Source organism: Chionomys nivalis, chromosome 8, assembly GCF_950005125.1.
Source record: "Chionomys nivalis chromosome 8, mChiNiv1.1, whole genome shotgun sequence".
Taxonomy (NCBI): domain Eukaryota; kingdom Metazoa; phylum Chordata; class Mammalia; order Rodentia; family Cricetidae; genus Chionomys; species Chionomys nivalis.
The window spans coordinates 95,805,787-95,831,226 of record NC_080093.1 but is presented as its reverse complement, the minus strand read 5'-3'; the positions used below and the strand labels follow the sequence as shown (position 1 = coordinate 95,831,226).

The following is a 25,440-nucleotide window of genomic DNA, read 5'->3' as shown; positions in this document are numbered from 1 at the left end:
TGCTCCCTAGGGGGAAAGGACCCAGATGAATCACATCGGTGAGGTGGGGAGGTTAGGGGCTCACTGAGTCACCTCCCAAGGGCAGAGGGAGAGGGAAGTACAGAAAGAGGGGCAACAGTGCAGAAAGGAGGGCCAGGGAAGGTCAAAGTGAGGTCTGTCAGGAGTCTTCTGTCTGTCTGCCTCACCATTGTTACAACTTTGAGTTTTCTGGCAATCCTGTGGGACAACTGAGATCCAGCAAGATGGGAAGGGGGTCTGGCTAAAGCTATGCTGGCAAAATCAAATAAGACGCAAATTCACCCTTCAATCTAGGAACATCCCATGCCTTAGCCCCTCTAAGGCAAGCAGAGGCTAGAAAACAGGTTGGTTCAGGCAAGGAGTTTCAGCAGGTTGCATGCCACTAATGTCCTCTCATCCCTCCAGCCAACTGCGCACGGGGTCGGGGGTGCACCGCCGCTATGAGACACCAGGGGGCGCGGGAGCGTCACGGCTGCCGCCAGCGCCTGAGCACAGAGGCCGCTCTGCGGAGAAATGCGCTCCCAGCTTGCTGGGGTCCCAGCGCGGAATTGCGGACTACGCGGTTCTGGGGCTTACAACCTCTTTAATCTCCCGGAACGGCGATGCAGACCTACCTGGCGGCCTTAGAGACCTAGTGCCCTCACCCCATACTTGGGAATGGTGCGCCTGTGTGTGTCAGGGAGCACGTGTCTCCTTCTCAGATCTGCTACCGCTTCAGGGCTCGCCCCCTTTTGGAGCGACCTCTAAATTTCTCCCTCTACATCTGCCCTCTGCACTGGAAGGAGAGAAGGGACCTCAGGGTTCCTGGACTGCGACCGCGGCCCTCTCCCTCCACTGCGCTGGACTCGGCCTTTGGGCTCTGGCTGGGCCGCTGAAGTCCAAGTGATGGGGAGAGAATGTGGTGCGGCAGTGCACGGGACTCTAGGAGGTGCTCTGCCAAATAGGAGGAGTGGCGATGGGACAAGCGGAGGGCAGCAAAAGCTGAAGAGGCGACCGAGGAGAGGGGATCCCCATAACCGACCCGCTGGAGCAGTCTTGGGAGGGTGATGGTCTGGCAGGGGCGAGTCGGCCGGGATCTGGTGGGGTCCGATCTTCGGAAGACGTTGAGGTGCTGTCCCTGGTGGCAGGGACGTAGGCGGGGCCTGTAGGCCTGGGGCGGGGCGGGGGCGGGGGCGGGGCGGGACCGGGGCGGACCCTCGTGCGGACCGGCGAAGCTGTTGCGGACGCGCTGACCGAGCGCAGTGGGCCGGCCGGGCTGGCGGGGCGGGCGGGTGTCTGCGAGCATGGTCCTGGTGTTGCACCACATCCTCATCGCTGTTGTCCAATTCCTCAGGCGGGGCCAGCAGGTCTTCCTCAAGCCGGACGAGCCGCCGCCGCCGCAGCCATGCGCCGACAGCTTGCAGGTAGGGGGGCCCCCCCATTCTGGGTAACAGGGAGAATCGGGTGTCCGGGGAGAGACTGGCCAGGGCCCGGTCTTTTGAAGAGCTTATAGTCGTCTGCCTCATGATCCACCCACTCCTGAACCTTCCTCTAAGAGGGGACCTCAGTTCTGAACCAGTCTTACACCAAAGGGGACTGCAGCCATACCCAGAAAGGGGTCCTTGATTCTCCAGCTCACAGCCCAAATGTCACTCTAGTTTCCGATTCCTCCTTGCATCTGGAACCCCTCCATCCCAAGTCCTCAACTTTCAGTCCTCAGTGGGACCCCTGGCCCACACTGACAGCTCTGAAATTCCCTCCTCAGGATAACTGGACCCCCTTCCCAAGCCTCTGGCCCTGAATGTCAGATTCCAGGCACACCCATACCCCCAAGCCCCTAACAGCAAGAGCTCTGCCTCATAAGAAGGACCTCCCCCAAAACCTGTAACTTCTATTTTATAGCCTTGCCCCCCCCCAATCATCTAGACTCTCGTCCCCATCTTCAACCCAGACCAAGGGTCTCTTTGACCCCAGCTTCTCTCTCCTCTGCCAGACTGCTCCCGCACAGTTTCCGTCTCTCTCTTACATAGTCCTTCTGTCTCCTCCTGTTGCCTCCTGACCCCTCGATTCTCCCCATGTGTGATGGCCTCACATTCTTCCAGTTCTCTCTGATTCTTGAGCTCCTTGTCTTCTGCCCCTCTGCTGTGTTCTTGTTTAGTGTGTTGCTCCAGGTTGCGCACCTCTCTTGGTCTGTTCAGTTCTTCAATTTCTACAGGTTTCTGTTTGTTCTAGGGTATTTCTATGACCATGCCTTCCCTATATGTTTGCCTCTACTTTGGGCTGAGGAGGGGACAGGCCCAGAGGACAGGGCTGGCGTGTCTAGGACCTCCACCACTGCCTGTGTTCTCAGGCCTGGCATGGGGTGGACTCAAGTACAAGGTTATAAAAATGGGAATGTTGCCCCCAAGGGTGCCCAGGGCATGAGGCGGGATGCTGGCACGTGTGACTTATAACCCTCTTATTTCTGCTGTCCTGGTGGTGTCTGGGGCAGTTGGATTTGCAGATGGAGAAAGAGGTAGACTACAAGATGATGTCCCTCACCTGTGGTGAAGGATGGGTGAGTGGGGGTGTGTTTGTGTGAGTGTTCTTGAATGTGTATAGCATGTATTGGGTGTGCCTTTTGTGAAAGCACGTGTGTTGTGCAAGTATGATTGCATCATTTGAGTGAGATTCTTCATGGGGGATTATGGTATGGAGATGATAAATCTTTGGTGTTGACATGCTGTGTGTGGCTACAGAGGCAGAATTGTGGTTGTGGAGTTGTAGCACAGTGTGTGACTCTTATGTGTGCATGTGGCTATGTCTGTCATGGCAGTGTGATGTTGTAGGGACAGCTTGTATGTTGGTGACTGAGCATGTGACTATGGGTGAGATTTGGCTGTAGTATGCAGCCAGGATGAGTCCTAGTGTGGTCCTGTTGGTTTTGAATGGATGTCCCGTGAGAGAAGCGTGGAGGAGGTTTGTGTCTGGGTGTGCTTGCAGGCTCCTTGATGGCTTAGGATCACAATGGTACATCTTGGGTTTGCTTGGGGTTTATATTCGGACCTATGTGTTGGTGTTTGTGTGCCACATCTCTGTGGTGACTGTTGATGCAGCTCTGGGCAAGAAAGGGTGCAGCTAAGACCAAGAGATTTGGTTGACCAAGTTGGGGTGGGCAGGAGGAGGCAGTTCGCAGCCTGAGAGATTTGCGTGTCTACAAATGTGTGACATTTTGGCGTGACGTTAAGCATGCATATTATACATATATGTCTACATGTGCGTCTATGTCTGAGCAGTGGTGTGTGTGTGTGTGTGTGTGTAATTTAATTGTATGCATGCGTCTGTGGCTAGGGAGGTGAGTGTGAGGTGTATGAGGTGCATGATGGGAGATGGAATCTGAATGTGGTGTGAAGTGTGGGTGGGTGTGAGCCGTGTGGCTTTTCAGTGTGAGCTGTGGGTTCTGTGATCTTTTCTCCCTGTGAACTGTTTGCATGTAGTGAGAGTAGGAAGCACGTACAGTGAGTTAGGATGCATTAGGGATGCCTCGGGGGTGGGGCTGAGGTCTGGGGGAGGAAGTGTGTGCATAAGGTGTGTGGTGTGAAGAAAGAGGTCTATTATGTTTGGCCATGTGTGGAATACAGCAGGTGCCCCATAAATGTTTGTGCAGTGACGTATGTGTGCAAGGAGGGCTTGGCTGCTTTCCTGTCCTTGCTTTCCTCCTAATCAGGTCTCTAGAGACACCCTGGCCTGCCCTCCCAACCCAGGCTGCCCCTACCCTTTGCCCTTCATCCTCCTCACTTTGACCAAAGCCTTTGTCTTGAGTTTCCTGCTGAGCAGGCGCTGGACAGGCGGCAGCGGGTGATGCTGTGGTCAGAGAACCTTTGTTCTTTTCCTCTAACTTGTCTCGTGTTTGGGGCCAGGGTTGGAAGGGGTGGGGAGAGGATATATGTCAGCAAGTCTACTCTGTTTACTACAGCCTGGGCAAAAGGGAAGGTCTAGCACTGGCCAAAACCTTGGGCAGTGTCTCTGGAGGACCTCTTTATGCAGAGCAGCCCAGACTGGGCTTGCATTTGACCAAGCCTACCAACTGTATACTGTCAGAATCAGGATGGTCCAGTGTTCTTTCTGGGTCACATCACCCTGGAAAGCAGTCAGCCCCCCTTTTCAGGCTCCCCTTTCCCCTTCCCTTCTCTATGTCACCACAGGGAGACAACAAGAAAGATCTCAGTCTGTGTTTGCCTTTGTTGACCCATATCAAATGGAGAAGTCACCCCTGTCCTCATAGGAACTATTATCAGAAAGAATTGACACGGTTAAACTTTGGGGGATCCTTTAGTCTGATGGCAGAGGTCCCAGGCACTAGAGACTGACGTCACACTCTCGAGAGAAGGTTCTGGGAAAGCCCTTGTGGGCACTCTCAACAGGCATTAAAGAACATTCTGGACTCCTCAGGTTGGAGGCACAGAGGCATCCCAGTTAGCCAGAAGCTGGCTAGGGTTTCAGTTTCAGCATTACCTTCTAGTTTCTAGAAGATGCTTCAAATGGGCGAGCGTAAGCTGGACCTTGAAAGCAATGCAAGGTGGGCAGGGAACTGAGGTGACAAAAGATTCTGCTTTTAGCCAACTGCAAGAGCAGCAGGGCCTGGTTCTGGATCGCCAGCCTTGGTCTCCAGCTTCTTTGGCTGAGTCACTGTCATAATCGTCGTCATCATCATCATCTTTTGGCTAGTTTCTTCTAACTGCTGGGCTCGCCTAACAGGTCAACCATGCAGTAGTCTACAGCGCTGATGGAGGCCCTGCTCTGTGCCTCACGGGTACAATTTAAAGTGTTAGGACCATTTTGTGGAATGCTTACCTTCTGTGTGCAGCAGCCCTTCCCCTGCCTGGGTCAGCTGGTTCCTTCTTCCCTCAACAGTTCCCAGGCGAAGTTGCACTTGGTTCCGTGGAGCCTTCTATGTCCACCCCTCTGGGTTTCTGGGTCCCTAGCTAGGTCAGTCTCCTACTTGCCATGGGATGTCCATGACTGCCCTGGAGAGTTGGCAGAAACTGATGCTCTGAGCACGAAGGGGACCTACAGCAGCACCCTCCCCAGAATCTTCTCCTTCTGACACTCGCAGAGAAGAGATGAGATGGCCGAGCCAGGGCTCATAGCACGTGGCAAGGCCCATACCACCATCCAGTTCTCCTGGCCACCAGGCTGGGCTCTGGCCCCAGCATCGCGCTGCTCCTTGGCTGGCCTCTGAGCTGCCGTGACTGGTAAATGATTATTAATGACCCCCCCTGGCAGAGAGACAGGAAATGCTTCTCAGTCACAGCTGGGCACTCTTGCCTGCCAGCTTACCAGCCGTGCCTGCCCTGGCCGTGGTGTGAGCATCCCACTAGTCCATTCTTCCCTGCCGTCCTCACTCCCCCTGCCCCTCTCCCAGGAGTATGGAGCAAGCAGAGACAAGGCTTCCTTTTCCATATCCTTGCTCCTTCCTCCCCACCTCTCATTTCTACCACCTTACTTTTCTCAAACAAGAAAGAAGTAACCCCTCTTCCAGGAAGCCTTCCCTGAATGCTCAGCCAGTTCTTCTAAGACCTGCTCTCATGAGCCTGAGAAGCACTGGTCTCCAGCATGGTAAATTCAGTCCTTACTCTCACGGCAGCTCTGGTGGCTTCAGGGCTGGGCTGAATGTTCTCTGTAGCCTGTCCTCGTCTCCTGGAAGTCTTTAGTCCAGCCTCCTAGGCTTCTCATACCTCCTGCTCTGCCTGTCCTTAGCATACTCTGTACCACTTGGCTTTTGTAGGTGGATGCTGGGCCAATGGGAAGGGTGACGGAGAGATGAGCGAGAAACTGGCCGTCACGTGCTCCATACCTTCCCTGAGCTGAGCCTGTGGTGGGTGCTGGGACTGAGGAGGGAAGGAACCCAGACAGAGGCTGATGCGACTGGGGCCCTCATTCAGCTCCGAGTTAGAGGAAGGGCAAGCTGGGAAGCCTTCAGAAAGAAATAAATCTGATAGCTGAGAGCTGGGCCTGGGGAAGATTCTGGACAGAAGGGAGGAAGGTAACTGTGACAGCTTGTTGGTGGCAGACAGAGGGAAGAAGGCTGGCCCTCTCAAGTCCCATGTCCTGTTTGTGGAGCTGGATCTTGGACCACCATGGGAGGCGGGTAAGCTGAATGGATGGAAGGCCGGGGAGGGACGTCAGGAGACAGGAGATGGGGCTTGTGAGGCTGACAGGACTTACAAACATTTTCAGATGAGGACTCTGGATGTTTTCCAGAGAGCCAGCATGAAGGGGAGGGGTGGAGGGGGTGCAATGTCAGGTCTATGTGCACACACAGCTCCCTGGAGTGGAGGCTGGAGTTTAGGCTGCCTTGGTCCAGGCCGGGGATCATAAAGCCTGGACAGAGAAAGGGTGGGAGGGAGAGGACCCTGTGGAGGAGGAAGAGCTGCTTGGGGTGGCTGGGTGGGCTCCATGTCACCTCTGAGAACTCAGGAGAGGAGCCAGTGGGGACGGGAGGGGAGAGCCTGGGCCTCCAAGGATGCTCTCAGGGGCACATCCCAGGAGGTCACCACCCCTGAGGCTAAAAGGTGAGAAGGCTGCTGAGTCCCCACCTGTGTATATGTGGGCAACTGGTGTTCTGCCCTGGGCAGAATGTTCAGAACTGGAAAAATTAAAACAAGCTGCAAAAATTAATAGAATTCAAATCCAAAAATGTATGAGTAGAAATGCTAATTTATGAAAATGAGAAATGTACATGCTCCTTCTCATGTGAATTGTAAGCTGCCGCTTCCCTAGACTTTAGATCAGGCTCCCCCAACTGTCTCAGCCCTGGTCACCCCCCAGGGCCCTGGCCTTCCTGTTTTGAGGAGCCTGCCCTTCCTTTCCAGCTGGTGCCTGGGGTGAAGGAAGACATTTTGCTATTCCTGTCCTTGCCCTGAGGGAATTAGCCCAGTGCACCTCCATTCACAGATGGGACACCCAGGGTGGGCAGCAGAGAGGGTGAGGTCAGGCTGGGGTTATACAAAGAAAAAGAAAGAGAAGAAGCTGAAGGGAGAAAGCTGACCCCGCGCAGACATGGGGACTTCAGAAACGCCCGTCTCGACAGGTCCGATTTTGCAGTCCCAATGCTGGGCACTGCTGTTTTCCTTGCTTTCTGGTACTCCTACACCATTTTCTGAGCTGTTATTTTCTCACTTGTAAAATGAGGAAGTTAGCAGCCCATAGCTCTGAAGACTGTGTGAGTACCAGCTCCAGAGGGGTGTGATTTGAAAATCTGGGATTGTCACCATGGGGCTCTCACTAGGATGATGCTAGCTAACCTTCCATGATCAGCCCAGGGCTGGGGGTGGGGTAGTGTGGTTGTGTGATTCCGACATTCTGTGACTTTAAGATGCTGAGACTCTGGGAGCCCAAGATCCGGACATTCTGTGCATGTAGGATTCTAGAATCTGATGATTCAATGATGCTAAATGGGGCTGCTGGGAAGAGCTGCAGCCACCTGCCTTGTTAATGTCAATGTTCAGTTATTAAAAACATAACAAGACGCAATGGAGACAGATAGCTTGGGATGGGATAGCAGCCCCACTCCCACGTGAAGGAGGGAAGGAGGGGTGCCTTGACAGCAGAGGAGAGAGGGGACCCCTTTAGCCTGGTCACATGGGCTCTCTCCTGCCACAACAGACTTGGCGCATGTTCATGTGAGGGGCCTGGCACTTTCTAAAGCTGGTATGGCATGGGAGTCAACCCATCACCCACTACCTCCATCTCCAGCCATCTCGGACTGTGACCAGAGAGCACCCTTTCTCCCGTCCCAGCCCTCAAGGTGTCTTTGTGGAGCTGTAGATGGAAGAGGAAGGAAGGGCCTGCTCACCCCTTTTCTAACAGCTGCCTAAGGGGAAAACAGGGCATGAGTCCTTCCTGGACACAGGCGTGATGCAGAAACCGTTGCCAGTGAGGACTGGGCACCCAGAGCGCACCTAGAGACTATTCTCTGCACTCCCTGAACACTCGGAGTTCTCACCGAGTCTCAGGTACACCATGCAGTCTGGCACGAGGCAAGCCCAGTGGTCTCGTATCTCCTGTTCCTGGATGCCTCCTGGGCCTCAGTACCCAGGCCCGAGCTGGAAACAAACCCTGGCTCAAGGAGAAATCTTGCTTTCTAGAGCCCAGCCTTGGCGGCCCCAGAGAAGCCTATCATGGCTGCAGATCCAGAATTCCCCAGCTTAATGGACTGCCAGATCCAAACCCGTCCAGGTCCCATTGCCCAGCAGGTCTGGAATGGAGCTTCCTGGTTCCCTGGGTGCGCCAGCCTTTCCCTTCCCCTGGGATCTCTGCGGAGCAGGAGTGGAGTCTGGACCCAAGTTCAAGGGCAGAGTCCCTGCCTGCCACCTCCAGCTTTCTCCTCCCACAGGCTACAAGGAAGCAGATGGGTGGAGACAGCTGTTCCTCCCTCTACAAGGCTCCATTGTTACTACCTCCTGTCCTGGACTCAAGGGTAGGGTCCTCTGCAGGGAACCTCACCAGCTGACCTCCCCAGGCTCTCAGCCTTCCTGTGGCTCCCCAGTAGGACTTTCCTCTCTCTGCTCTGCATCCTCCTGTCCCCTCGTTCTATCTCATAGCCACGTGCCCCAGGTTTCTCTCTCTCTCTGTCTCTCTCTCTCTCTCTGTCTCTCTCTCTCTGTCTCTCTCTCTGTCTCTGTCTCTCTCTGTCTCTCTCTGTCTGTCTCTGTCTGTCTCTCTCTGTCTCTCTCTGTCTCTCTCTCCCTCCCTCCCTCCCTCCCTCTCTCTCTCTCTCTCTCTCTCTCTCTCTCTCTCTGTGCCTCTGTGTGTGCACGCATGTGTGAGTGTGACTCTTTAAAAACCATCCTAGGAAAAGTCCTGGAAGATCACATCCAACCCTTTTCTCCCTATGAAGACCCATGAAGAGGGGTGGGGGCAGGTCCTGGGGTCACACAGCAGGCTGTGGCAAGCTCCGTGCTGTGTCCCCTCTCTTCTGGGTTACAGGTACACCCTGCCCTTGGCCTCAGGAATTCAGGGTTTGGGACCTGACCATGATAGACCTTGCGCAGAATTTGTAGGTCGCTGCCGAAGCAGAGCTGGACTTCTCTTAGCCCTACCTCACAGCCCCAAACTGCCGTCCCATCCCTCTTCTTTGTTGGGACCCGTGTCTTCTTCACTGTCTGATTTCTAGATGGCCATTCCCTTTGTCAAATCCTCACCTTGTGACTCAGCAGAGGCTCAGGCCTCCGTGCCCGGTATGGGCACTCATGCATACAGACAAACAGATGTGTGCAAAGATATCACAAACACAAACAAATCTCATCACAGGTAAGAATTTGAGCAGACGGTCAGGCGGTCATTCTGGTTGCTAGTGTCTTCTCTTTGCTGTGAGTTCCCCATGTATCTCATGTGAAGCCCTTCAGGGTCCTGTAGATGGGCTCTACCTCAAGAGACCCTCAGTGACAGCTCTCCAAGCCCCCTCTGTCATGAGGTCCCTCTCTCCTGTCTCCAGGAGCAACTCAGCTTCCTGTGATTGAGGGGAGACACACAGGTCCTAGAGGACGGTGGGACAATGAAGAGGAACCAACAGGTTGAGACTTGGCATTATCTCAAAGCAGGCTCCACCTCCCTACCTGGTGTCTGGGCATAGCCTTGCCCTTTAGTACTAAGAGTTTTGTGTGCCCTCTAAGGTTCTTAGGATACTGGCAACGCATTGACAGGTAGATACATATTCCCAGAACATGGAGGCGGGGATGTGTGATCTGGTTGTGGTGGGCAAGTAGGGAAATGCTCAGCTGTGAGGGCCTGTGAATGCCCAGCTGAGGCTTCCCCTACCTAGTTCCCCATACTTGGGGCTCAGTAGAGGGAATCAGAAGGGAGGGAGGGCTGGGTGCCTCTCTAGGAGTCTCCAGGGGCCATAGAGGCTCATTGCCACTAACTGTACTTCCCTGGAAGAGGAGGGCAGTCAGGACAGTGGGGAGAGGCAGCAAATGTTTTATGCACAAAACGGATAGCCCCTCGGGCCAGACACTTATTTCAGCCCACGTCATTTCCTCTGCAGGACAAGGCAGGGTTAGTGGGGTCATCACACAGAGGGGAGGGATGGGCCAGAGCCAACATATGCCAGGCCTGTAGCAGCCAACACAGGTGACCTTGTCATGCCCTGGGTCTGTAGAGGTCATGCCACCGTCATCTGGGGAGAAGGCCGCTGACACTCTGAGTGACTCTCAGGACTAGCTGTGTGTGTAGCAAAGCAGGAAACCCCACAGGACGCAGGGGGCACGCAAGACAAGCAGACACTTGACAGTCACTCCACAAGCATTCACACACCAGGTGCAGCTACCACCCCCTCCCCCATAGCCCTGAGGGCCAGAAAATCCTATAGCCATGGGCAGGTGCCCAGTGCTTGGGTGGAAAGAAGGGAATGCCAGGCGGGGAACTCAGCTCCTCTCCATGCCAGACTGTCTCCCCCATCCCGCTGAGTGCCTGCCTGAGGCTGTTTATTTCCTTTCGGGGATGGGTGTCTTGTCCCCCTCCCCCCTCTCCCCACCCTGTCCCCACCACAGGCTTCCGAAGCTGCCAAATCAAATCAGTCCCTGCACCCGCGCCAGGCTGGCATGGAGGCCAGCAGCTGACGGGAACGAAGCCAGGCTCAGAATATCCCACCGCCTGTCCGATGCTGGGACATGCTTGAGGGTGGGGGTGGGGAGGGGCAGGAGCCTGCAGCTGGCCCAGGACAGTGCTTGTTAGAGAAGCTGGGCGTGCACCTCTGAGAACAAGGGAGCGGTCCCGGTGTGTCTGTCAGGTGCTGTACCATCTACTTAGCAGTGCTCTGGGAGCCGTGGAGACGTTGCTGGAAGATGCGGCTGGAGGCCCAGTCGAGGCCCAGAGGGTTCGGTGCACACTGGGGGTAGCTGCTTGCACACGAGATGCAATCTCTTGGGATTTTCATCATCTCTGGACTTTGAGCTCCCACTTTGGAGAATCACTGACTATGTCAGGTGGACGTTCTGATCTCCTTTAACAGATAGGAAAACTGAGGTTTAGGGAAGGTTGAGGAGGTTTCTTGGAGGGACCAAAGGATGAGTAGAACCCTGTTCATTTCTCTGCCTTGGGAGCACAAGGCCGAAAGGCAAAATGTTCTGAGAAAAAGCGGAGACGGAGGCGCTCAGAGAACAAGAGGGCACAAGGAGGCAGGGCTACCTGGGGGTTTGTTGGGGGCTGATGGGAGGGAGGGCAGGCTGGGGAGGCCTCAGCCCTGGGCCTTCTTGTCTCTGCAGCTGGCCAGGACCCCCTTGCCCAGGACCCAGAATCCCCAGGGAGTAGAGACGAGCGACTGGAGGTGAGAGTTCAGCGGAAGGAAGAGCGGGTGGGCTGTGGGCGTGGGGTGCAGGATTCGGAGTTCGGAGCTGCATCTCAGACCCCTTCCAGACTAAGGGTACGGACGCCAAGACCCCTCTCCTCAGTCTGAACCCAGCCTGGAGGGCGCCCTGTCCTCTCTGATCCCCACAGCCTTTGGGTTCGCTTTGCATTGCTGAGGTCCTCTCCCAATCCCACTCCTGCACCCGCCACCTCCCTGACACCCACTGGCTGCTGGCTTCCCCGTGATTGCTAGAAAGATCTTTCTACAGCCAGACTTGAGCTCGCCATTCTACTCATCATTTCTCTGTGCTTCCATCTTGACCCTCTGAAGCTCCAGCCTACCACAGTCTCCCTCAGCCATTCTTGCTCCATCAAGCACCTGCTGCTGACATCCTAAAACACTTAAGGGCTCTGCAAGAGCCTCCCTCTTCCAAGATGGCCTCCTCCCACTCTCTATCAACTCCAGCCCCAGGTGGCTCTTGCTTCCTCCTCTGAGCTCTCCCACTTGGCAGTTGGGTGCCAGGGCATTCTGCTGTCTTTTGTCCACTGTGTGCCATAGGACCCTATTTTCTTCATCCTGTGACTCTATGTATGTCCGGCTTGTCCCCTTCACTATGAGTTCCCTAAGCCTGGAGGCTGTGTTTCTGTCATTCCCTTCCTCCACTGATGTGGGGGCTGCCAGCCCAGCTCTGACCATGTCTTTGGGGTGCCTTGAATTAACCTTCCATGTTTAATGAATAGCAGAAATGGGGGTGAACTGTGGATTTTGAGGATTGACAGAATGGTGTGTGTTTTATGCATGCACACGCATGCACGTATCCTGGCTCATGTGTCTGTCAGTGTGTCCAAGGGAACTGAGAGGAAGTTCTTGCCTGAGCCAGCCCCCTTGGCCAACACTTTGGGCACATGCTCTCCTTCAACTCTTAGCATAACCTAGGACTGCTGTGTTTGGGGGAAGCCAAGACTCAGCGCAGGTGCTGGGGTGGGTCAGGGTGGCGCTAGGCATTCATCAGCTGGGGCAGGGGCTTAACAGGGCTCTCCTACTGTAGCGTGAGGCTAGGACTGAGAATGCCCCTCGCTGTGGGACCGTGTCCTGGTGCGAGGAGCTGACCAAAGGAAGAGGGAGGATTGGAGTCATTATTAATTTATTTATTAATTTATTTATTGCCATGGCATTCCCCATGGGTGGGAGCTCCCTCCAGAGCTGGGACAGATGGTGTTCCTGGGAGCCAGCAGTATCTCAGCAGCCTTGGCCACCCGCCAGGAAAGACTGCATTCGTCACCCACCCAGGAAGCCACGAGGGGAGGGATTTGGAGAAGCTGAGACCTCTAGGGTTGCGGGGGCTGAAGGAGCCTGGCTCTAGGTTCTGTGTCTCTGCGCAGACTCAGTTCAGCCATTGTCTCTATGTCTGCACACTCACAGACAGTCCCTTCCCCATTCTACCAACCTCACCCTCTCCAGGGCCTCCTTGGATCAAGCCCTGTGTTCTCATCAAGCCTCCCCCCATTCCTGTGTTTGGATCCTCTTGCCTTCTCACTCCAATTAAAAATTCTAGCCCAGGACTGTCCCAGATCTGTTCTGCCTACAACCCTTCACCCACCTCAAAGGACGGTCATCATCACGGTCATCATCAGCTTTGCCTTTTGAGAAAACCTGCTCTGCGTCTGGGCCTGTCACTCTCTGGTGTGTGACCATAGCTGTCTGTAGCCATCTTGTATCCATCTTCCTGACCTGTGAGTGGAGGTCAGATCTCCCGATGGATGTAGTTCAGGTTGGTAGAGTGCTTGCTTAGCTCTGCATGAATCAGGCATGGTGCTGCATGCCTTTAATCTCAGAATTCAGGAGTTGGAGGCAGGAGGATGCAAAGTTCAAGGTCATCCTCAGATTCACATCCAGTTCAAGGTCAGTTTGGGATACATTATACTTTGTCTTAGAACAGAACAAAGCAACAGAAAACAAGCAAGCAGCAACAAAAGCCTAAACAAACCAAAAGGTCCCCATCTTACTGGGACAGAAGCATTGTTATTAGCATTAACGCCCGGAGTGACTGGAGAAGCTTCAGGGCACATGGGAAGACCTGGCCCAGCCCTGTGTGGCCTCAGCTTGTGGGACGAGCTTTCTTGCTCAGACCTAAGCTGCCTGCCCTGCACCACACACGAGACAGTGTGAGCAGCAGGGCTGAGGTGAGGCTGCAGAAGTTCTGCGATGTGGGGTGTTCTTCTGGCACTGTCTTGGCAGCAGCAATGGGCCTTGCTGTCAGCACCCCCACACCCAGCAGACACGAGTTCCTCATACTCTTTAGGGATAACTCCCTGACCCTTCAGGCTGATTCTGGGACCCAGACCCTGGCATCACTCTCGGTGAACTGAGTACACTGAAAACTTTGAGCTGGGACCCGCTGTGGCCTGGGAGCTCTAGCTGGGATGAAGGCTGGAACAGGTGCCGAGACGGCCACAGGCGTGGGCAACGGCACAGGTGCCTAGACCAAGTGCCCCGTTGCGCAGTGCATCCATTGCAGCTCCGTGGCTTCTCTGTGAAGTTTCCCACTTCAGGTTTGGTCAGTCTCCCCGAGGGCACCGCTGGGCAGCTGTTGCACCACACAGGTATCGGGTTGTGTATCTCCTCTCAAGTGGTTGGAAACACCTGACTCTATCATCCATCTTGGGTTCACTGGGGCCTGGCATACAAAGACTTCTTGCATGAATGAGCACTCCCGTGCATAGGGTTGAAATAGTTCTAAGAAAGAGGCTCAGCTGGTGGATTAGGGAAATCATGGAGACTTCTGGGAGGCGGCCTTGAAACAGTGAAGGCTGCAGAGAGCCAAGGCCAGAGATCAGTGGGGCTGTTAGAATCCATGTAGTCAGCTCCCAACAAAACCAAGGAAGGGAGACAGGAAGCAAGGACCCTTGGGTAGAAGAGTATGAAACTCGGCCCCAGGGGGGAGCCCTCAGGAGGTAGGAAGGTGTGGTCTGAGAGCTAGGGACAAGGGGAGGGGGGTGCAGAGGTGGATGAGGTGCCCATGTACTGGTTAACAATGGGCAGAGCTGGGAGCCAGCAAGCAAAATTGCTGCTGTGACAGAGAAAGGCTTGGGTGAGCACAGGTGGGCAATGAGGACAGCTCCCCTTGCCAGTGGGGCACAGGTCCTGGGCAAAGAGCGCCGGGATGAGGCTGGAAGGGCAGCACTAAAGACCATTTTTCAGGCCTAGTTGAACATTCTTGATCAAGCACTCTTGTTACCAGCTGTTCCGCTTCCTCCTGAATTCTCACATCAGGCAAGTGGTCTCAGTGCCGCCCTGTGGCCCTTGAGGGAGCTGCTGCCAACAAGTTGGCTGTAGCATCTGGCACCCACGGGGGCCCTGAGACCCTGCCATCTGTCTGTGCCCACCTGTCAGGTTGCACAGGCCTGGAGCATGTAGGGCCTTGGGACTAGAGAAGGGTCTCAGCTGTCACCCTAGCCTGTCTCCTGTCTGCCCATCCATCTGTCCACACCCTGAATGATGAGAGAACAGTGGGGATGATTTCACAGGCAGCACAGAAAACATAGTCAGAATGGAGAGGTGTCAGAGAAGACACAAAGACACAAGCCAGGCTGCAGGCGAGATTGGGCCCAGCGAGCGATCCAGGCTCCTTCAGAACCCAGAGTCAGCTCAGACAAACAACAGGGACTGCCTGAGAAATGCACAGCAGGCCCACGGTGGTGCCGGGACAGATGCTGAGGGCCCAGGCATGAGTGTGAGAGATGAGCTCCCCCCTCCTCATCCTGCTTGGCCCTTGGCTGTAAACACTCAGAGAACAAGTTCCGTTTCCCGGGAAATATTTATCTCAGGCCGTGTGGAGAGCGTGTGCGTTGGCCTGTTCGTGTCCTTCCTGCAGGTTGGCCCAGGCAAGAGGTGAGGGGCCTTGGCAGCCTTTAGGGACATTCTGTAGGGCCACAGGAAAAGCCAGGAAGGAGGGGGTGTACCCTGAGTTCCCTGACGGGAGCCTGAGTCAGAACCATGCTGGCCTGGGCTGGAGGAACCTGTGTTTTTCTAATTCCACAGTGTGACCTCTGTTCTCTCGTCTTCATCCTTGTCAGTCCCGGCCCCGCCAGGTTCCTGTCTCTACGACATTTTGCCCCTGTCTGGTCCCCCAACTCTAAACCTTTTCTTTCTCTTCCTTCATGTTTCTCAGCTCTCAGAGGCTTCCGTAGGGTGACTTCCTCTGGGATCGTGTTTCTAACTCGCTGGCCTTCTGACCCTTTGGCATCTACCCTCCTTCCTCTGTCAGGCTTCCAGGCTGAGGCCTGCTGGTCTTGTCCGAAGTCGGTCAGACAATGTTTGTCGTAGACTGCCAGGAGTCTCAGTAGGAAGCAGAGGGCTGGGCGTGCAACCTCCAGCCTGATCAATGGACAAGACCCAGTGAGTGTCTCCTGTGCCCCTCTCATGGGTCCAGGCACTTGAAGAATTTGGGTGTATTGAGGGGAGACCATGAAAGGCCCTGTGAGCTCACACAGAATCAGCAGGGAGGCAGAGGAGCCCAGAGTTCTTGCTGACTGGCTTCAGGCTGTATGTCCCAGACCAGCCAGGCCCGACTGAACCCTGACAACAGGAAACCCCTGAAGGAGCAAGCATCAGCTGAGGCCTCTGAGCACAACAACAGGAAACAGTGTTGCCAGGAGGCAGCAGCTCTGTGACTATGCCCAGCAAAGGCGTGCATGCGTGCATGCGTGTGTGTGTGTGTGTGTGTGTGCTGCTGCAGGTGACCCAGGGACACTGATTGACAACGGATGTTCTATAGGGTGTGTAGCATTGGCCTGTGACATGTGATACTAAGTGTGTGATAGTGATCATGGGATACTGTGTGGAGAGTGAATGTGTGACACGGTTGTGTGTGAGACAGTAGGCACGTTGTATGTGACTCTGAGGTTAAGGATGGGCGCCCAGCAGGCGTGATGACATGAGAATCCGATACACAAGCGTGGGGAAATGACACTGTGTGGTGACAGGTGTGTTCCTGAGCTTGTGGCTCGAGTGTGAGACCCAGTGTGTGCCCCAAGGGTACGATGCAGTAAAGCTGCGTGTGTGAACAAGGACGTGGCATGAAGTGACATCGAGTGTGAAAATGGTCGTGATGCATGCAGCCCCCAGCCTGACAGTGAGCGTGTGATGTGTAACGGCCATGGCAAAGTGAAGTGGGACACACAATGCTGAGTCTGACAGCGCTGTTGGAACACAGTACACACGACAGCTGGAAAGATGGCTCCGAGTGCTGTGTGTGGTGAGCTGAGGGACATAGCAGGGGGACAGCAGGCCGGCTGGAGGCTCCTGAGACTGAGCAAGCCTTTGAGACTGGGAGGTTGGAATGATTGAACTTGTTGACAACTTTGAAAGTGAGAAGGAAGGAAGAGACGCCCTTCTCGTGGGCAGGGGAGGCTGGTAGGAACCACTCAAGTGGGCAGGGAAGACAGCTTCACTGGGAGAGTGCTTGTCCAGTCTGAGGATCTGCATGTGAGCATCTGATCCTCCCACATAAAAAAAAAAGTGTGTGCAACAGCCCACAGTTGTAACCCCAGTCCTGAGGAGACAGGGACAGGGGAACCCTGGGACTTACAGACCAGGCTGAATGAGGGCCACAGTCAGTGAGAGACCCTGCTGAAAAGCTAATGTGGAGGGTGGATGATGAAGACACCTGAAATTAACCTCTGGCTTCTGACTTCTATGCACGCGTGTGTGCACACACACACACACCTCAGTGATAAATTGAGCTAGAAGCCAGGCCAGCGTGGTAATATGAGCAATGACATACATAGTTATGCAGAGGAGGGATGGGTTGCTAGATAAAGGTCAGGGTCAAGGAAGACGAAAAATTTTTTTTATTGTGGAACCTTTTAATTTAATTTAATTTAATTTAATTTAATTGAGACAGGGTCTCACTATGCAGCTCTAGGTGGCCTGGCACTCACTATACAGAACAGGCTGTCCTCAAACTTATATAGATCCACCTGCCTCTGACTCTGCTCCTGAGTGCTGGGATTAAATGTATTCGCCACTGCACCTGGCTCCAAATAAAAACACTTTAAGCACAATACCACCACGAAGAGGAATAAGACAAACTACCGTGGTGCTAGGATTCAGCAGTTGAGGAGATTTAGTCGGGTAACTGTGTGGCTCCTTTTCCCTTTCGCTTTCAGTTCTCTCCCGTTGAGCTGAGAAACTGTTTACTGGTGGTAAACTATACAGAGGGGCGCTTTAGGTCCTACAATGTGTTCACATTAGTTTCTAAGCCAGGCTCCAAAGTTCATTCTCCCAAACAAAATCCACCTAAGAAAAAGTCTCTGCCTCCTGCCGCCCACCTGTCTCCCCTCCCCCTCCCCCCACTCACCCCCCTTTCCTGCAACCTCCCTCCCATTTCTTCGTCTCTAGGGAGCTCATGTAACTGGGCTCATGCCGTCTCTGTCTTTTGAGGACTGGCTTCTATGTCACTGAACATACTGTCCTGAGTTCATCGTGACAGAACTTTCCTCCATTTCTGGGCAAGGGATACTCCAGTGTACGTGTTTTTGCTTATCTGTTTGTCCTTTCATGGTCACGCATGTTGTCCCCACTGTTTAGCTGTGGTGGATGTTGTGCCTACAAACATGGATGTGCAAAGATCCATTGAAGACTGTGCTCTCAGTGATCTTGGGTATATATTAATAATTATTTTTTCTGAACCATGAAGTAATAATCTCCATTGATTTTCACGCTTTTTTTCTTTCCTTTTTTTCAGTCTCTTAAAAATTATCTTTTCTTTAGTGTGTGTGCATGTGTCCAATTGCTTGTTTGTGTCGAGGCTGTGGCTCGACGTACAGGGAATGTCAGGAATGGCGCCCAGGGTCGGGGCAAACACCTTCAGCAGTAAGACACTGTGCAGCCCTGTTGGTTTTGAGACTGTGTTTTGCCACGTGCTCCGGGATGGCCTTGAGCTCACAGTCTTCTTGCCTCTGCCACTGAGTCCTGCAGTCCCAGGTATCCACCAGCTCCCTTGGCTGTGTTGGATGTGTTTGCTTTAGAAGTGGCCATGCTGTATCTCATCACAGCGTAGAAGACCAGCCCTTCTGTTTTCTGGCTTTCTTGCACAGCAGTCTTCCTGATGGGTGGGCCATGTCCTCTTGCTCTGGTTTTGCTTTGCTTTTCTATGGTTAGAGATGTTGAATGTCTTTCCACTTGGCCATCTGTGTGTCTTCTCTGGGAAAATGTCCACACAAGTCCTCTGTTTAGATTGGTGCTGTTGGGCTATAGGAGTCCTTGATGTATTCAACCTTTATTAGATGCAGTATTTCCCTCTCGTTTTGCGGGTCATTTTGCTGAAATATTTTATCTTATTTCATTTAACTTAGCAGGTGTCCTTATGGCATTTTCACTTATACTTAGCTTTTTTGACTCCCCTCACCCCACCCTTCTACTTCCTTATCTCCTTGATCCTCTCATCCCCTCTTAAATCCTTCTGTTTAGTATTCTACCTGCTACTTTCAAATCGCTTTTATTCCTTTATTTATCTATTTTGGAGCCTGAGAGGTGCTGGGTGGTATCAAAGTGAGACAGTGTGACACAGAACCATGACATAGAACCAGACAGCGGCCTGGTGTGATGTGTGGTGCCGAGAATGTGAGACACCCTGAGTGAAGACGATAGGCAGGAATTGCTGTGTGACCGCCGATGTGGACACTGGAGTGACTGTATCATTGAGTATTTGGGACCTCTGTGAGCAGGTGATGGTGACTGTGTCCTTGTGTGCCATCTTGGTATGACACAGAGCATAACACTGTGTGGGAGTGAGAGGGACTGAAGATGTTTTGTGAGTGATGGTGCCTGAAGCCAGTCCCAGTCTTACCTGCTGACCATCGGAGGAGGATGAGTATTGTAGCCTGGACAAGAGAATTTCTCATCTGGAGCAGAAACGGTGTCTGTGAGCTGGTGTGAGGAGCCAATTCTCACCTGGGGTAGAAACAGTGTTTGTGGGTTGGTGCGAGGAGCCAGTTCTCACCTGGGGTAGAAACAGTGTCTGTGAGCTGGTGTGAGGAGCCCTTCCTGCTCTAGGTACCCTGGGAGGATTTGTAGGGCAGGGCTGACTTATCCTGGAACAAGAGTTCTGAGACTGAACAACCTGACCAGGAGCAGTGTCCTAGGCTCTAACTGAAGCTCATTGCTTTATTTACTGAGCCTTAGCTTCCTCAAGCACCACATACGGCTGTTGGTAGAATTATAGGAAACAGTCCCGCATGCTGGGTGATGGTTTTATCCCTTGAGGTACTTCCCCCTCAACCCTGGAACTCCAGACATTAGCGGACAGGAGCATCCAGGGAGCACCGGTGAGAGACGCTCTCCTGTCCTCAGCCCTCTTCACTCTCTCCTGTCCCTGGCCTGGCCTTGTGGTGATATCCCTACATCCCTACTTGTTCCTGCTTTCCTTTCTCCCAGACCGCTGCTGTCCTGCCAGTCCATGAGCCCCCAGCACAGGTTCTTGAGGGCTCATTCAATTCAGACCAATGCAATTTGCTCATGGAAAAAAAACAAACAAACCGTAATTTGGTTAATCACACCAGTATGGGATCTGGGCCTGATGGGGGGAAAAAGGAAGTGCAGGTGGTTCATTCCAACAGCTGAGGACGTAGGTCTCCACTGCCCAGGACCCTAACCGCTCCCTCAGGCTCTTTTTGGAGCCTACGGGGTCCAAAGCTTGTGTCACCTCAAGCCTCACTAGAGGCCCCCTGTTTTCCCTGCTCGAGTCCCCACCTGATTCTAGACCTCTTTCCTAGGCAACCATGAGAGTTGGGTTGGGGGATCTCAGAGCCCCCAGGCTGGGTTAGCTGGCCCAGCACCTCAGCTGTAGTCTCCTGTAGGACATTCTCCTGAGCCTTGGAGAGGGAAGGCTCAAAGCAGGGTCACAGGGTAGAGTCTTTAGAAGTTCGGAAGGGCTGGGTTGTCTGCGAGCCTCCACTGAAATGTGGCACACTGTTCCGGACTCAGGGTCCCTCCAGCCCCGGGCTGTCCTGCAGGTAGGACAGGAAGGGACCTGCCATTGCTTGTTATCTACAAGGCCTCTTACCATGCATATTAGCTCTTGGGCCTTCTCTGTGCACCGAGACCTGCCTTTCATGGCAGAAGGCTGGGGTCACTTCTTTTTCTACTTTCCCAAAGGTGGTCCCATGTACCTGGAGTCAGCTTAAGCAAAACGTGGCTGATTCTAGCGTCAGTTTAGGCAAACCGTGGCTGATTCTAGCTTCAGCTTAGGCAAACTGTAGCTGATTCTAGCTTCAGCTTAAGCAAAACATGGCTGATTCTAGCTCTGGGAAGGTGCCATTTGCAGAGCAGCCTGCTGAGACTGGGTTAGATTTGTTGACTATGTGTGGCATGTGCTGGAGCAGAGTGATGGGTCCTGACCCCAGGGAGGTGCTGAAGATGGTACACTGTGCACGGTGAGAGGAACCTGACCCGTGAAGCCAGTTACAGCTCATTCGCTCCCTCATTCATGGCCATTCATGGTCTCCCAGACAGCCACATAGTCACCGCACACACCGGACTCATGCCAGCCTCGACGGCCTTATCCATACATGCCCAGACACACAGAAGATTCATAGACACGGGTATCTTAGCCTCCCCAGGCTTCCATGGAAGTACAGATCACGTACTTTCACACAGATGTTTCTCTCTCATGACCCAAGGGACATGCTCAGCTGTGGTCATATGATGGTCCTTAGAGACACGCCATTATGGATGGCATGTGCTTAGGTCACCAGTAAAGTGAGAGCCCCCGGTTCCCCAGAGAGAGAGAAAAAGCCAATTTTGATGAATGTACCGAGTTTCACAATGAGAAAATCCTCTCAAATGCTATTAAAAATTTCCTTTGCAAAATAGAATTTGTTTTGAATCACACAGGTCTGAGGTTCTGAGAGGAGGCATTTTCTCCCAGAGAACCCTGACTCATAATTACAGTCCTGGTGTGTGTGGAACTGTATGAGAATGTGTGTGGATGAGCACACGTATGTCCTGGCCCCACTCCCAGGCCCTGGGGATATGAGAAGGAAGAGTGAGAGAAATTCTGCAGAATCCGGATGTTTGTTCTCTGGCTTCTGGGTCCTCCAAAGGCAAATAAATAGCTCTGGATGCCAGCCTGCCTGCCGGGTGGGACTGGTGAGTGTGTGAAGAGCCTGCTTCTCCGTCCCTGGAGCTCCCCCAGCTGGGATCCTGTGCAGCAATGCACAGTGACGGAGGTCCTGGACAGTTTCTGCTGTGCCTCTCTCTGGGGATTGGTTCTTGCAGCTGAGAAATGAAGGTAGAGAGAAGGTGAGGCTAGATGGGCTTTTCTTGGAGGCTGAGATAGACAGTGACACTTGGAACCTAGTACAAATGAGAAAAGGCTGGGAGGAGACACAGAGCGGGCAATGAGAGTCAGACCCAAGACGTGGGGTCTCAGAGCCTACGAGGTCTCCCTACCAACTCTCTGGTTCACTGGAGGAGGTGCTAGATCCCTGAGGCCTAGGCCCTTCCCTGCCGTAAATGGGATGAGATGACAACTGGGGAGCAGAGCTGGGGCTCCTGGAGGTCCAGATCAGGGCGAGAAGATGAGATGCTGGGGTACAGAAAACGGGGAACAAAGATGCCAGTGGGGGAGGGTAAAGAGGGTCATGGGTAAGAGGCAGCTGTTGAGCAGAGACCTGAGTTTGGAGAGACTGAGAAAGAACTCGAGTGACAGTGTCCTCCGGTCTTTTTGCTCCTCTGGAGGTGGCCACGGGAACCTCGCCAAAAGCTCCTCACTGCCTAGGAACTCAGAGCGCATTGGTTTTTGAGGAGCCAGGGCCATTCCACAGGGGGGACTCGTGGGTCTCACTTCTGTTTTAGCAGGGTCGGGGAGCCCAGCACGGAACACATCCCAAAGGAAGGGGCATGCCTAAGATGAACCCTGTCCAGACGATCCTTCACCCCAGCCCCCAGCAAGAAGGGCTATTTTTAGGGATAATAAAAGTGCTCACACATTCCAGCAGGGGCAGGGAGAGGAGGGGCAGGAGTCAGAACAGAGTGTGTGGGGAGGGTGGGGGAGGGGACTTCTCTCGTTCTGCCTTCAAGGGTTCCACTAGGAGGGGGGGGGTCATCCCTGGCCGCCCCTCCAGTCCTGTCTCCAGGCTCCCCTCCTGCTTCTCCTGTGTTTCCCTGCTTCTGAATTGGTCTCTGTCCCCACCTTTCTCATATTCCCATTCTCCTGGGATTTGGGGAACAGCTGGGATGGGCTAAGTTGTGAGGATGAAGCCAAATACAGTCACAAGAGGAAGCAGTGTGAGGCTGTGGGATCTACAGACACCAGAGAGACATACCAAGACAAGCAGACACAGAAGTCCCTGGGGAGGTACAGAGCCAGGAACAACCCCCAGGCAGGTACCATGGGACAGCCCAGCATTAGACCCCTGGTTAGCCTTTCCTGCCTGCTTTCTGCAGGTCACACATCGCTCTGTGCCAAGCCTGTGCCATTTAGTATTTATCATCTCTTGTGGACACAGCAGGGAAGGGGGTGGTAGAAGGGTGGGAGATAAGAGACTCTACCCAGGCCTAGATAGAGACACCAGATCCATTCCACACTGGAGAGGTGACCAGTCTATCCCTTGACCAAAGCAGCACTTGAGAGTCCCAGAACCGCAGAAGAGAGGAGCCTGCACGTGCCTCTAGGGAGAGCCCCACTAGTTTTTTTGCCTCCTTTGGGCTTCCATACAACCTATACTAAACTGTGAATTCAGTGCAAGGACAACTGAGGCCTGTAGACTCTGGTCCCATACGGATTCCCACGAGGGCTGGGGTGGGGACAATGTCAGTATGTAGGAAGACTTCCTAGAACAGGTGATTGCTCGTATTGGGGGTCTTGATCCAATGGCCTTGGGCTTTTTCCCATCCTGAGACGATCCTGAAGAGCAGGTCCACGGCTTGCCAGGATACCTTAAACATGCTGTCAAGAGTTGCCAATGAGAAGCACCCTCTCATTTCATGGGCTCTTTCTCTAGGACTCTCATCATGGGCCCCAGAGACCTGTACTGTCTCCAGGCCTGGGGCCTCCAGCAGAACTGGGGGCCACCCTTCTGCTGAGGAGTGCACAGGCCTCTTTTGGGGGCCAGCTGTGCCAAGAGCTAGGCGGGAGAGAGTGGCTGTGAAGGGAGCATCCGCTATGTAGGGTCCCAGGTGAGAGGACCACTCACTGGCTTCTCACTCACTCACTTGTCCTGTCATTCATTTGACACCTGTGTCTTTCTGACACTGGTCCAGCTAGGCACTTAGCATCCCTTTCTCCTAATTGGGCCATTATGTCTGATTTTGGGAGGCTTCTAGACTTGCTGTGTCAAGATTTTAACTTACTTTCAAGGGCACATGAGGGGTGGGGTACAGACATTCAGGCTCATGGAATCAAGGGCTGGAGGTCAGTCAGCCCACCAAGGCATTTTTTTTCAGGGCACTGATGCCCTCGGTCCCTTCTTTCCTGTACACTCTGGGGGACAGTGTACTCACCTCCTTACTACCTAGGCATCTCCCCAGATGCAGCTCTGAGTCACCAGATGCTTATACTGGCCTGCATTGAATGTCCTACTGTGCTCATGGTCACGGAGATGGGAAGCCACGGCGACTGGGCAGTAGTGGCAAGGAGGTTATGGTGATGTGCTCAGGAGCTGTGCTGTGCTGGTGAGAACCCCGGGGCCATGGGGACAGGGTCCTACTGTGAGGAGGAGGCAGCTGAAGGTGGGGAGGGTGGCAAGAAGCCAGAACCTGTCCTATATCAACATGATCTTATGTCTTATAGGCAGGGCCATCACCTCCTCCCATACTCAACTCTTGCCTCTCTCCTCTTCCCATGTTAGCTATTCCCTTATCCCTCTCATTCAGACTTGAGAGAGAGAGGACAGATTGGGAGAATTAACAGCCCCTACCTTCCCCTCCCAGCTCCTTTCTTCTTTCTAGCACTACACCTTGCCCTGTATGGCTCTAAAGGGCGAGGGGCAGCTGTATGTCCTGGGATAGAAGTTCATCCTGGCTAAGACAGAGTGGGAGTTATGGGGGGAGGGAGGAACTGGCTATGGGTGTGGGATGAGAGGATCCAAAGAAAGACTCAGTGCCTCCCTCAGGGAGCGGGGATTCCCTCGGGAGGTGCCAGGACAGGCGCAGGTGTATTCTACAGTGCACGTGTCTCCAGTGTGGCTCAGAGGCTGGAGACGCGGCCCTGTTGGAGTAACAACTGAAGCCAGAGTCTACGAAGGGTGGTGGGCTAAGGGAGAAGAGGGCATAGTAGGGCAGTGGGAAGGAGGGAAAGGAGGAGAGAGAGGAGAAGAGAGGACAAGGGAGGTTCTTCCTGTAGTACTAGGCTCTTGAGTTGTCAGTGACTCCTTTCCTGTCACCTAATCACCCATGGCCATAGTACATTCTCCCTTCTCGCTCTTCTGCCTCCCCTCCTTGGGGATTTTCCTTGTGGAGTCTCTTCATGCTGGGGTATCATTCCCATGTCATCTGAGCTGCCCTTTATAGAACAAGGATCCTGCTCTTCATCCTTGTCCTTAGCACTCTGCCCCTAAAGAGGAATGAGGAGAGGCAGCTCTCAGGAAAGCAGCAGCAGCCTCTGGGAATGGGGAGTAGGGGATGGGGATGCAAATTCTTGGACCTCTTCCCAGACCAGCTGAGTCAGAAACTCTGGGGGTAGAGCCAGCACTCTGTATTTCAATAGCTCTCCAGGTGATTCTGGGGCATGACAAAGTTTGGGGACCACTGAGGGACAACCTGCAACTACAGCCAGTACCCGAGAAAGCTGCCTTCCCTTCCCCTCCGCTACAGTCGGTCAGGGCATTGGTATCTGAGCTAGCCCACCTGTCATTTGCGTTGTCCAACATCACCTAGCCTGCTTCATTTTTTTCTGCCTCTGGCCCAGCTCAACCTTCCTATGGGGAGGTCTATGGATGCAAGTGTTAGCACACACAGGCAGCTCTTGTTATATTTCAGGCACCAGGTTTGCTGGAGGCGGCTCTTAGGGCAGGTGGCAGGCGTGGGTGGCTAGGGAGGGAAAGAGCCACCTTGTCCTGCTTCCTCTGATTTGGTGGCTGGGCAGCTGTAAGGAGCTCAAGAGGAGATGT

The 25,440-nt window shown here is 53.7% G+C and overlaps 1 protein-coding gene across 6 annotated transcripts in view; it reads left to right on the top strand.

The window, feature by feature from the left end:
- The window catches only part of Pde2a (phosphodiesterase 2A), an 89,579-nt gene that overhangs the window by 27,944 nt on the left and 36,195 nt on the right, over window positions 1-25,440 (top strand). The window contains exons 2-3 of one of the 6 annotated variants that reach the window (XM_057777347.1): window positions 1,352-1,421; window positions 11,244-11,305. The exons of 1 other annotated variant lie outside the window; for it this stretch is intronic. In XM_057777347.1, the coding sequence (XP_057633330.1) occupies window positions 1,403-1,421; window positions 11,244-11,305 (81 nt within the window). In that variant the 5' untranslated portion in view covers window positions 1,352-1,402. Of the gene's footprint in view, window positions 1-1,049; window positions 1,127-1,268; window positions 1,422-5,976; window positions 6,128-11,243; window positions 11,306-25,440 lie in introns of those variants that run through there. 4 more of the 6 variants (XM_057777346.1, XM_057777348.1, XM_057777345.1 and 1 more) reach the window with 4 other exon arrangements.